The 13,529-nt window shown below is 36.4% G+C and overlaps 1 protein-coding gene across 2 annotated transcripts in view; it reads left to right on the plus strand.

Moving 5' to 3' along the window:
- The window catches only part of EXOC6B (exocyst complex component 6B), a 683,510-nt gene that overhangs the window by 386,520 nt on the left and 283,461 nt on the right, over positions 1 to 13,529 (plus strand). For both annotated transcript variants that reach the window (XM_002709766.6, XM_089327552.1), the window contains exons 17-18: positions 3,321 to 3,455; positions 11,643 to 11,822. In XM_002709766.6, the coding sequence (XP_002709812.1) occupies positions 3,321 to 3,455; positions 11,643 to 11,822 (315 nt within the window). The remainder of the gene's footprint in view (positions 1 to 3,320; positions 3,456 to 11,642; positions 11,823 to 13,529) is intronic.

The following is a 13,529-nucleotide window of genomic DNA, read 5'->3' on the forward strand; positions in this document are numbered from 1 at the left end:
CTTCCATAGTGGCTTTACCAGTTTGCATTCCCACCAACAGTGGGTTAGTATGCCTTTTCCCCCACATTCTTGCCAGCAGCTGTTGTTAGATGATTTCTGTATGTAAGCCGTTCTATCTGGGGTGAAGTCAAACCTCATGGTGGTTTTGATTTGCATTTCCCTGATGGCTAATGAACCTGAAGATTTTTTCATGTGACTGTTGGCTGTTTGGATTTCCTCCTTTGAAAAATGTCTGTTTAGGTTCTTGGCCCATCTCTTAAGTGGGTTGTTTGTTTTGTTGTTGTGGAGTTTCTTGATCTCCTTGTAGATTCTAGTTATTAATCCTTTATCAGTTGCATAATCTCTTATTCTGCTGGTTGTCTCTTCACTTTCCTGACTGTTTCTTTTGCAGTACAGAAACTTCTCGATTTGATGCAATCCCAGTTGTTAATTTTGACTTTGACTGCCTGTGCCTCTGAGGTCTTTTCCAAGAACTCTTTGCCTGTGCCTATATCTTGCAGGGTTTCTCCAGTGTTCTCTAATAATTTGATGGTGTCGGGTCATAGATTTAAGTCTTTAATCCATGTTTAGTGGATTTTTGTGTAAGGTGTAAGGTAAGGGTCTTGCTTCATACTTCTGCATATGGAAATCCAGTTTTCCCAGCACCATTTGTTGAATAGACTGTCCCTAGCTCCTTGATCAAATATAAGTTGGTTGTAGATGTTTGGATTGATTTCTGGTGTTTCTATTTTGTTCCATTGGTCTATCCATCTGTTTCTACCAGTACCATGCTGTTTTGATTATAACTGCCTTGTAGTATGTCTTGAAATCTGGTATTATGATGCCTCCGGCTCTGTTTTTGTTGTACAAGGTTGCTTTAGCTATTCAAGGTCTCCTGTGCCTCCATATGAATTTCAGCATCATTTTTTCCATATCCGAGAAGAATGTCTTTGGTATTTTGATTGATATCGCATTGAATCTAGTCCTACAATGATCTTACTGAAGTATAATCCAAGCTATAAACAGCATTTTGAAATATCATTTTATTTTAAAAATGTATAGTATATCCCCTTATCATTTTTAAAATTAATTAATTTATTATTTTGACTTCCCATCCACTATTTTTCTCTCTAAATGTCCAGGAATTGGAACTTAGCTTCAGTCTCCTAAATGGATGATAAAAGATATCCAGCCACCCAAACCATAAGCTACTGCCTCTCAGGGTACACATTAACAGGAAACTGGAATTGCATTTAGAGCAAGGGCTTGAACTCAGGCACTGTGATATGGAATATGGGTATCCAAGTGACATATCAACCATTTAACCTAACGCTTGTGCCCCCCCCCTTCATCTCTAGTTCCAGTTTATCCTTTGTGTCATCAATCTAGTCTTTCCCTGGCTCACTATTCACTAAACTAAAAGAATACCTCAGTTTACTCATAACCGTATACACCCAAATGTCCTCTATTTGACACAAATCCACCAGTGACATAGTCTTCTGAAAAATGAAGTTCATGTAGGAAAGAGGCAAAAAGATTCTATTCCATTTCCTCTTTCAGTATCTTTTAGACCCTGAGGAATGCAAATAATTATAATATTTGCATAGTTAAGGACTTACTAGTAGGAATCACATTTTTTTTCTTCTCATTTAACTGAGAATAAAATCAAAACATGGAGAAGTCTCATTGATAGCAGTCCAGAATCTAATATTTCAGCCCGATAGTATAGACATGCAGCACTCCAGGACTGCATTTTTATGCTTATGCTAAAAGTTTCTGGGAAGAAGACATTAGATGAATTCATAATTTGAATGTAGATGACTTGGATTTGAGTATTTTGCTCCATTTATGTTATGTGGTTTAGAGAAAATGACTTTGTTTTCATTTCTGCTGTAGTAAGAAGTAGCATGGTCGTTTGGTGCACAGTGCCCACATCCTGCGCCATGGTTCTTGGGTTCAAGTCTAGCTCTACTTCTGCTTCCAGCTTCCTGATAATGAGCTCCTTGGAAGGCACTAGGTGGTGGCTCAAGAATTGAGGTCCCTCCACTCACATAGGAGACTCAGATTGCGTTCTGGGCTGCTGTCTTCAGCCTGGTCCAGACTCAGCTGTTGTGGACATTAAATAAGTGAATCAGTGGGTGAAAGATTCTCTCTCTCTCTCTCTCTCTCTCTCTGCCTTTTAAATAAATAAAATTAAAATTATAGAATTTAATTTAAAATGGGAAAAATTTTAAAGGAAGCAGTAGTTATAAACTTTAACATGTAGCCAATAATTATTATTCCTCATTCTTCTCCCCAACTAATTTACAGCAATAACTTTTTTTTTTAAAGATTTATTTCCTTATATGAGTGAGAGAGTTACAGAGAGAGGGAGAGATGGAGAGAAAGGTCTTCCATCCATTGGTTCACTCCCTAGATGGCCACAATGGCTGGAGCTGGGCAAATTTGAAGCCAGGAGCCAGGAGCTTCTTCCAGGTCTCCCACATGGGTGCAGGAGCCCAAGTACTTGGTACATTTTCTGCTGCTTTCGAAAGTCATAACAGAGAGCTGGATCAGAAGAGGAGCAGCCGAGATAGAAACCAATGCCCGTATGGGATGCCAACGCCACGTGCAGAGTCTTAGCCTACTATGCCACAGTGCCAGCCTCCAACAATGACTTTTTATCTTACCAGTAGCATCATCTTCTTTGAGAAAAGGGAAATAATATTAACAACAGAATATTTAATCCTCAAAATCACTCTGTGAGCTGGAAATGTTTATTAACATTTTTCAGATAAAGAAACAGGCCTAGAAAAGTTAAAGAACTTTCTCAAAATCAGTAATTTGTAAACCATTAATCCTCTGCTTTCTCTTTCAGTCCCGTTTTCCTTTGTTCCATACACTGATATTGTTTGTTAATGTCCTGCAGTCTATTCTCACATCTCTCTGTTGATGGTGCCTAATTTTGAAACTTCTTGCTATTGTTTCATTTATTCTTTTTTTTTCTTTTTTTTTTTTTTTAGTGGGAGTTCACTTATTTAATTCATTTGGAAATTATTTATTGGCAGGCACTTTACTAAACAGTAATAGTATTTGCTCTTAGACTTTTTTTAAACAGAGGAAAACATGTTTAAAATAGATTGACAAATGGTCCCATAATAGGGGAAAATACAAAATGTTGGAGAGATTCCAGAAGGCTTCATGGAAAGAGTGAAATGTAAGGTCATATCTCAATATACCCTTTGTTGAGTGTGGATGGCATTTGCCAAAGTGACTTTGATTTTGTTTGTATAGCAGATTCATTTGGGGCATTCATCATGGTGTGAATTGTCAAATGACCTTTATACATGCTTGTTTTCCAGCTTGTTCAGATTATTATCAATACAACACACTTGGAGAAATCCTGTAAGTACCTGGAAGAATTCATCACCAATATCACTAATGTACTCCCAGAAACAGTCCACACCACCAAGCTCTATGGCACCACAACTTTCAAGGTGAGACACTCGACAGCACCGTGGAACTGCTTTTGGTATACAATCTGAGCCATCCTACCTAACGTGGCTTTGTTTCTGCTAGATGATGTATAGCATGCTCTTGAGCATCAGAAGTTTGAAGAGTTTTTGCTTCTCTTCTGTATTTTTTAGAAAACAAGTACCAGTACCAGTTTTGGGGTGTTTAAACTGTAAAGAAAAAAAAAGTTTACAACTGTATCTTCTATATACTTCTTCAGATCTTTTTTTACATGAATGACTATTTCCTAAGTTGACTTCCACGACAGTCAAGACTTTTTCAGTATGTTCTAGATAATTGTGGTTAGTGATGACATAATAATAATTAAAATTTTCTGCTTAGTCATCCCCTCCTGTGTCCTCTTGACCAACTTTTAACCTTCTTTAAAATGTCTGCTGTTGGCTGGCGCCGCGGCTCAATAGGCTAATCCTCCACCTGCAGTGCCAGCACCCCGGGTTCTAGTCCCGGGTGGGGCGCCGGTTCTGTCCCGGTTGCTTCTCTTCCAGTCCATGAGAGACCCGGAGAAGCACCTGGCTCCTGGCTTTGGATCAGCGTGGTGTGCCGGCCGCAGCAGCCATTGGAGGGTGAACCAACAGAAAAAGGAAGACCTTTCTCTCTGTCTCTCTCTCTCACTGTCCACTCTGCCTGTCAAAATAAATAAATAAATAAATAAATAAAATGTCTGCTATTACAGTTAATGATTTTATAGTTATTTTACAAGGCCACAGCACTAGTTTTTATCTGGTATTGAATCAAATGGAAAAAATGATACTGATATAGAGCAAAAGAAAGATTATTGGTAGATGATATTCTGGAGGGTAAATGCCTTACATAGGTGTTACACTGTCATGTAGGCTTAAAATAGGAACTAATCAGAGAAAGTAAGAGGACCACATCTTAACTGTTAAAAGGGTGGATTGTGACATAACAAACTTTTTTTTCAAGATTTATTTATTTATTTATTTGGGAGTCAACCAGAGTTACACACAAAGAAAATGAGAGGCAGAGAGAGAGAGAGAGAGAAAGGTTTTCCATCCGCTGGTTCACTCCCCAACTGGCCACAATAGATGGAGCCACACGGATCTGAAGCCAGGAGCCAGGAGCTTCTTCCAGGTTTCCCATGTGGGTGCAGGGACCCAAGGACTTGGGCCATCTTCTGATGCATCTGGGGAGTGAACCAGTTGATAGGAGCTTTTTCTCTCACTCTTTCCCTCTCTTTCTTTCTCCTTTCTCTTTCTTTCTCTACTTTTTTCCCCTTGTAATCAGCAAAAAAAAAAAAAATTAAAATAAACATGGTTAAGACAAAACTTTAAACATTGAATATATGATCAGGCAGTGGTAGAACTAGGGAAAAATTAACTCAAATGAAACAAGAAATTGAATCATTTGATAGATACGAAATTGAATCATTCTAATAAATATGAATGACCACCAATGGGAACAATACAATGGAAGGTACTTGTGTGTTCAAGGAATAGCCAAGGGGGTCAATCTGACAGTTTGTATATATTTGTCACTGGTAATAGGGATGAATTAAAGATGAGCTAATCTGGAATCAGGTGATTTCTGACCTGGCACATAGTAAATACTTTATACTTTATTCTGGAATGAGGTGTTGAAGTCATTTAGAACATTGAAGTTAGTGGTGACCTGATTTACCTTTTTATGGGTAATACTGGTTATTAAGTGGAAAATAAATACACTGTAAGTCAGTAAGAATGGAAGAAGAGAGTCTAATTTGGAGGCTATTGCAGTAGTCCAAATAAGAGATACTAGTCATCTAGACTGGAGTGATAGAAGCAGAAATTTTAAGAGATATTTTTGAAGTTAATTTGCATTTGCTATTTTAAGGGAAAGAGAGAAGTCAAGGCAAATTCCAAGACCTTTGAACTGAATGCATGGGGATAGGGTACATTAATAGATTTTGTGAGTGAGGATAGAATCAACACTTAGTTGCCATTTGCATGAAGATGGTAAAATGGCAGAGCAAAATTAGACCTGGAAGTAAAAATTTGAACTCATCAGTGTAAAGATGATGTTTAAGCCTTGTGAAATATTAGCAAATCACATTCAACAATGTATAAAAAGTCTTAACCATGACCAAGTGGTATTTATTCTAGGTCTGCAAGGCTAGTTCAACTTTAAAATATCAATCAATGTAATATATAAAATAAACATGCTGAAGAAGAAAAATTATACAATCCTATCAGTGGAAGCAGATAAACACTCATTTATGATAAAAATTCTTAGCAATCTAGAATACAGGAGAATTTCTCCTACTTCATAAAGAGTATCATAAAGGGTATCTACAATAAACCCTGCATCATATTTAATGATCAGAAACAAGTTGATTTCTTGATAAGATTAGGAACTATATAAAAATGTCTCCTTATACCATTCTTTTATCAAGTCTAATATGACAAGAAACGCTAATAAAATATACACATTGTTAATGAAAAAAAGTTATCTTTGTTTGCAGATAATGTAGATAAGTGTAGAACATTCCAAACAAATAGCAAACTAATGACTGGGACTAATAAGTAATTATAGCGAAGTGTAGGATAGAAGTTAATACAAAAAAGTCAACTGCTTTTGTTATGACAGCAGTGTGCAACCCACATTTGAAACTATAAACAAAATACCATTTACATTACCACTAAAAATATAAAAATAAGATACTTAGCTACAAATATAAAAAATAAAATGCATGTGAGGAAAACTGCAAAACTCTGATGAAAGAAATCAAAGAATGGTCTAAATAGATGGAGGTATTTTCCATATTTGTGGATTGGAGGATGCTACATTATTAAGATCTCACTTTTCCCCACGTATAGATTCAGTGTAATCCAAATCAAAATCTAAGAAAATTGTTTTGTAGGTGTCAACAAACAGATTCTAAAGTATATATGGAAAAATAAGACTTCCAGAGGAATGAACACAATATTGAAGGAGAACACTGAGTTCAAGATTTACTATAAAAACTGATGAAGACCATGTGGCGTTGAAAAAGAATATACAACAGTAAATGGGCAGACTGTAGAGCACACAAATAGACCCTTACAAATATGGTCTGCTCATATTTGACAGAGAAAAGGCAAAAAAAGTACTAGAACAACTGGAATTCTCAAGTGAAAAAAGGAAAAGATCATAGAAACATGCCTTATACTTTTCTCAAAAATTAGCTCTAATTGTAAAATATAAATATGAGACACAATGCTATACAGAAAAGATAAATTAAAAAAACCTAAAAGATAACATGAGAAAATCTAGGCAACTTTGGGTTTGGCAGTGACTTAAATTTTACCTTTTTGCATTTTTCATTATTTTCATTTCATTTAAAAGTCAGGTGTGTGTATGCACACAGCAAGAGAAAGATCTTCCATCCATGGAATTATCCCCCTAATGCCCACAGTATCCAGGGTTTGGCCAGGCTGAAGCCAGAAGCCAGAAGCCAGAAGCCTATAACTCACCCCAGGTGTTCCAATGTAAGTAGCAGGGACCCAAACACGTGAGCTATCATCTGCTACTTCTCAGTGATATGCCTGAACAGAACCTGGATCTGAATTAGAGGAGCCAGGACTGAAACCAGGACCTCTCATAAAGGATATCAGGACATCTCAACGGCTGTGCCAAATGCCCACCTCTGGCAACGGGGTTAGACTTTATTAGGATTAAAAACTATTCTGGAGAGTAATAATCAAAACAGCAATATAATGGTATGAAGGAAGAAAAAGACACCTAGGTAAGTTGAATAGAATAGAGAACCCCGAAATAAATACATCTATTTATGATCAGTTGGTTTTTGATAAAAATGCCAAGAACAAAGATGATTTCAGGTCGTAGGTTTAGATCTTTGATTCATTGTGAATTAATTTCTGTATAGGGTGTAAGGTAGTGATCTTGTTTCATAATTTTGCATGTGGAGATCCAGTTTTCAAAACACCATTTGTGGAAAAGGCTTTCTTTTTTCCAGGGAGTGATTTTAGATCATTTTTCAAAGACTAGCTGGTTATAGATGCATGGATTAATTTCTAGGGTTTCTAACTTGTTCCATTGGTCCACATGTCAATTTTTGTGCCAAATACCAGGATGTTTAGATTATAACATCACTGTAATATGTCTTTTTATTTTTATTTTTATTTTTTGACAGGCAGAGTGGACAGTGAGAGAGAGACAGAGAGAAAGGTCTTCCTTTGCCGTTGGTTCACCCTCCAATGGCCGCCATGCCGGCGCACCGCGCTGATCCAATGGCAGGAGCCAGGTGCTTCTCCTGGTCTCCCATAGGGTGCAGGGCCCAAGTACTGGGGCCATCCTCCGCTGCACTCCCTGGCCACAGCAGAGAGCTGGCCTGGAAGAGGGGCAACCGGGACAGAATCCGGCGCCCCGACCAGGACTAGAACCCAGTGTGCTGGCGCCGCAAGGCGGAGGATTAGCCTAGTGAGCCGTGGCACCGGCCGTGTAATATGTCTTGAAATCTGCTTTTGGGATGCCTCTGGCTTTGTCTTTATTTTTTCTTTCACTGTTTGGGATCTCTAGTGTTTCCATGTGAATTATCTGGTTTTTTTTTTTTCTAGATCTGAGAAGGATATCCTTGTTAGTTTCATTTAGTTATATTGAATCTGTATGTTGCTTTGAGTAGTTTGGACATTTTGATGATATTAATTCTTTCAATCCTTGAACATGGAAAATTTTTCCATTTTTTGTGTCTTCTATTTCTTTCCTTTATATTTTGCAGTTTTCATTGTAGAGATGTTCTACATCTTTGGTTAATTTTTTCCCAAGGTATTTAAAGTTTTTGGCTCCTCTTGAATGGTACTTATCTTACAAGTTCTTTCTCAACCATGGCATTGTTTGTGTATACAGATGCTATTGATTTTTGTGTGTTTATTTTATAACCTGTAACTTTAGCACTCTTTTATGAGTTCCAGTAGTTTCTTAGTAGAGTCTTTTGGTTTCCCTTTGTATAGGATCATCTGCTAACAGTGATAATTTGACTTTCGCATTTCTAGTTTGTGACCATTTGATTTCTTTTTCTTGCATACAACTCTGGTTAAAACTTCTAGAAGTATATTGAATAGTTATGGTGGTTCCAGATCTTAGTGGAAATGCTTCTAGCTTTTTCCATTCAATATGGTGCTGGCTGTGAGTTTGTCATATATTACCTTGATTGTATTGAGGTATGTTCCTTCTATACCCAATTTGCTTAAGATTTTTATAATGAAAATCTATTGTAATTTATGATAAACTTTCTCTGCATCTATTGAGATAAGTATGTTTTTTTTCTTCAACTTGTGATGTATCATATCTATTGATTTGTGTATATTGAACCATCCCTCCATCCCAGGGATAAATCCCACGTGGTTCAGGTGGATGAATTTTTATGTGTTCTTGGATTTGATTAGCTAGTATTCTGTTGAGGATTTTTGTATCTGTGTTCATCAGGAATATTGATATATAGTTCTCTTTTTTTTTTTATGTATCTTTTCTGGTTTTGAAACTAGGTGATGCTGGCCTCATAAAAGGAGTTTGTGAGGATTTCTTATTTTTTAATTGATTTGAATAGTTTAAGAAGAAATGAGATTAGTTCTTCTTTGGAAGTTTGAAAGAATTCAGCAGTGAAGTTATTCTGTCCTGGGCTTTTCATTGTTGGTAGGGTGTTTTATTCGATCTTTGTCTTGGTTATTGGTCTATTTAGGTTTTCTATATCTTCGTACCTCAATTTTGGTAAATTGTATATGTGCAGAAATTGATCCATTTCTTCTAAATTTATGAATTTTTTGGCATGTAGCTGTTTGTAGTAATTCCTGATAATTCTTTTTCTTTTTCTTTTTGTGGTACCCACTGAGGAAAACACAGGTGAAACACTGTAAGACACTGGCATTGGCAAAAACTTCTTAGATGAGACCCCAGAATCCCAGGTAGTAAAAGAAAATAAACAAATGGGTTACATCAAGCTAACAAACTTCTGCACAGCAAAGGAAACACTCAACAAAATAACAGGCAACTGACAGAATGGGAGAAAATATTTGCAAGCAATAAATCTGATTAAGGGTTAATATACAGAATATATAAGGAACTCAAGAAACCCAACAAAATCAAAATAAATAATCCAGTTAAGAAATGTTAAAGGATATGAATAGTAATTTTTCAAAGAATAAAATACAAATGACCAACAGACACATGAAAAGATGTTCAAGATTAATGACTATCAGGAAAATGCAAATAAAAACCACAATGAGGTTTGAGTTCATCCAAGTTAGAATGATTATCATCTAAAATTCAAGAAATAACAAATGCTGGTAAGGATGTAGAGAAAAAATACCTCATGTATTTGGTGGGGATGTAAACTAGTACAACCATTATTGAAGACAGTATGGAGATTTCTTGGAAATTTTAAAATTGATCTACAATATGCCCTAGCCATCCCACTCTTAGAACTTACCCAAAGGAAATAAAATTAACATTTGAAATGTTATCTGTACCCACGTGTAAAGCAGCTGATTTCATAGTAGGTAAGCTATGGAATCAACCCATATGTCCAACAACTGAATATTAGATCATGAAAATGTGGTATAAATACACAGTGGAATACTACTTAGCTATAGAAAATAGTGAAATCTTTGTTCATTGAAAAAACAGGAATGAAAGAGGAAAGCATAGTATCCTCAGTGGTGGGAGTTGGGATATTCAGATGCACAAGGATGAAATTAGTACCTCTTTTCATACCATGTGGAAAAATCTTCTCAAAAAGTATTAAATACTTAAATATAATAACTGAAATGGTTAAACTACTAGAAAAAACATATGGGGAAAGATACTAATTATATGATCTAGGCAATGATTTTTTTAAATATAACTCCAAGAGAAAAGTCAACAAAAGACAAAATAGATAAATGGGATTTCATCAGACTAAAAGGATTCTGCATGGCAAATGAAACATCAACCAAGTGAACAGAATAGGAGAATATATTTGTAAACCATATTGCTGATTAAAAAAATTAGTGTTCAGAATACACATGGAGGGACTGGCTTTGTGGCATAGTGGGTAAAGCCTTCACCTGCAATGCTAGCATCCCAGTGGGCACCAATTCGTATCCAGGCTGCTCCACTTCCAATCCAGCTCCCTGCTAATGGCCTGGGAAAAGCAGCAGAAGATGGCCCACTTGCTTGGGCCCCTGCCACCCATGTAGGAGACACAGAAGAAGAGCTGGCTCCTGGCTTCAATCTGGCCCAGACCCAGCTGTTGCAGCTATTGGATGTGAACCAGCTGATGGAAGATCTCTCACTGTATCTCTCCTTCTCTCTCCATAGCTCTAACTTTCAAGTAAATAAATAAATTTCTATTAAAAAGAATACATAAAGACCTCAAACAACTTGCTGTCATGAAAACAACCCAATTTTTAAAAAATGGGCTAAGGATGAGGGTATTGTGGCTCAGCAGGATAGGCCATGGCTTGGGATGCCTGCATCTCCTGTAAGAGTGTCAGTTCAGTTCTTGCTGCCTCGCTTCCATGCAGCTTCCTGATAACGTGCCTCGGAGGGCAACAGATGATCATCCAAATACTTGGGTCCCTGTCTGGGATACTTGCTTGGAGTTCCTGCCCCCTGGTTTTTTCTTGACCCAGATCTGACTGTTGTGGACCTTTTGGGGCTGAGCCAGTGTATGTAAGATATTTCTCTCTCTCTCCCTCTCTCTCTCTGCCTTTCAAATAAATAAAACAAATCTTCAAAAACGTAGTTTGATTGTAAAAAAGATAGGGGGATATTAATATTAGTAGGAACTTTGAAATAGTTATAAGCTATGTGAAGGAACTTGAAGATATAGAAAGGCTGATGTTATAGGAGGGAAACTTTTTTAGAGGCCCAGAATAGTTGAAAAGGAGTAGAATCCTGGCAGCAAGTTTACCTTTGAACAGAGACAAAAACGAAACAAAAGGATGCAGACTGCTAAGGGTAGTGAGGGGATTTTCCACATTTAGTGAAATAAAATAATAGCTTTTCTTGGAGACTACATTCTGCTTTTGAATAACTAAGAATCAGAGGCAACTCTTGTGCCTTAATATTCCCAATTATGTTAATGAATGTACGTTTGAGGTGGCTTCAACTCATATATTTTCACCCTTCTCATGAAGGAAATGCGACTGATTTTCATGTTTTATATTATTTCACAGGATGCTCGACATGCAGCTGAAGAAGAGATTTATACCAACTTAAACCAGAAGATTGACCAGTTCCTACAGCTGGCAGACTACGACTGGATGACGGGAGACTTAGACAACAAAGCTAGTGACTACCTGGTAGACCTCATTGCCTTTCTGCGTAGCACCTTTGCTGTATTCACACACCTTCCTGTAAGTGACAGTTGCTCTTAATTTTTCCTTCAGATAGAAAAAGTTCTTTTAAAATCTGGTTTGGGGAAAGAGGTTAGTTTCTTCTTCAACTAGCCAGGAAGCTCTTCAGTATATCAAATTCATACCATAATGATTAATCCTTAATTATACTTAGAGTCGTCGTCTTTCATATTTTCATTGATTTGCATTTGTTTATTCTGATAATGATTACTAGTATCTTGTCTACTTATTTTCCTACTAACATCAAGGCAAATAGCACAAAGATATAATATAAGCCTTGGTAGAAATAAAGAAAGAAACTTTCTTTTAGTTCTATTAGTTTAATTTTTTTCATACACTCAAATTGTGTGATGACACTGTTCATTTTTTTTTATTGAATTTGTCTTATATGTTTTCTTTGGCATATAAATATTCATCATAGTCATTAGTTACTGCTTACTAACTCTTATGTAGATTTTACCTACACATGGATGAATTTGTTTCCAATTTTTTTCCCCTTGATTTTTGGTCATATGATCCTGTGTCTTAAAACTTTTTGGTTGATGTCATACATTGTGTTTAAAGCATGTAGAAATTCAAGGTGAGACTGTCTTCCACTAGCAAAGCTTCATCCTTTCTTTAACTAACTAGGTGGGATCAGCAGGTAGTTTGCAGTTTGAGGCTGATCACCTTGATCTGGTCATGGACTGATCTGGGGCAAGTTTGGATTGTAGTTGTAGTGTATACTTCTGTTTTGCTCAGGTAGCCAGTGTATGGTTCCATCGGGGTTTTATTAAGAGCATGTCACTGTCTCTTCTTCACCAATGAGAACTATTTGTTTGCTTTTTAGAGAAACCTTATATATTCAGCTTTTGCCTTCTTCAGTTTTAGAATTTGGCAAATGTCTTGAGAAGGAGTCATAGTAGTCCACAGGTCACCAAGTACCAACAGGAAAAAAATTGATTAGAAAACGTGCATGAAAATTTAGTGCTCCTTCAAAAGAGATTTCAGCTCCTCACAGATCTGAATGCTTGTGTATCCCCCAAATTCATACACTTAGCTGAATTACCAGTGTAGTACATTTGTGGAAATGGAGCTTTGCACTTTGATAGATCCTGAGGATGGAGCCTTCATGAATGAAATTAGTGGCCATAAAAAGGAGGCTCCAGGTGGCTGTCTTCTTCCTTCCACCATTTGAGTATGTAGCAAGAAAATGCCTTTTATGAACCAGGATGTGGGTTTTCAAAAGATACTGAGTTTACTGGAGCCTTGATCTTGAACTTCTACAAATGTGAAAAATAAGTTTCTGTTTTTGATGAGCTACACAATCCATTGTTATTTTAGAAGTTATGAGTCTATTATAAATTCCTGATGTGTTTTGTATAATGAAGAGTTGGCATAAATTAAAAATCTATCAAACAGATATGTTAGGGAAATAAATTACAATATAATTATGTAATGTGGTATCATTCACTCATTAAGTTAGTGTATATATATTTGAAAACATTGTTCAGTATTTCTTACTTGGAAAAGCAGATTTCAAAACAGTATGTACAATATGATCTCATTTTTATTGGTAAACGTATACCTACATTAGTCATATATCATATATAGTATTACTAGAAGTAGGCAGTCCCTGAGTTAGCTGTGCTTATCTCTATGTAGCTTTAAGTTTTCTTTTTGGTTATAGATGTTTAAAACATTTTTTCTGTCATGAAACACTTGATG

This window comes from Oryctolagus cuniculus, chromosome 2 (assembly GCF_051225735.1).
Source record: "Oryctolagus cuniculus isolate XC-2025 breed Fujian yellow rabbit chromosome 2, ASM5122573v1, whole genome shotgun sequence".
NCBI lineage: Eukaryota > Metazoa > Chordata > Mammalia > Lagomorpha > Leporidae > Oryctolagus > Oryctolagus cuniculus.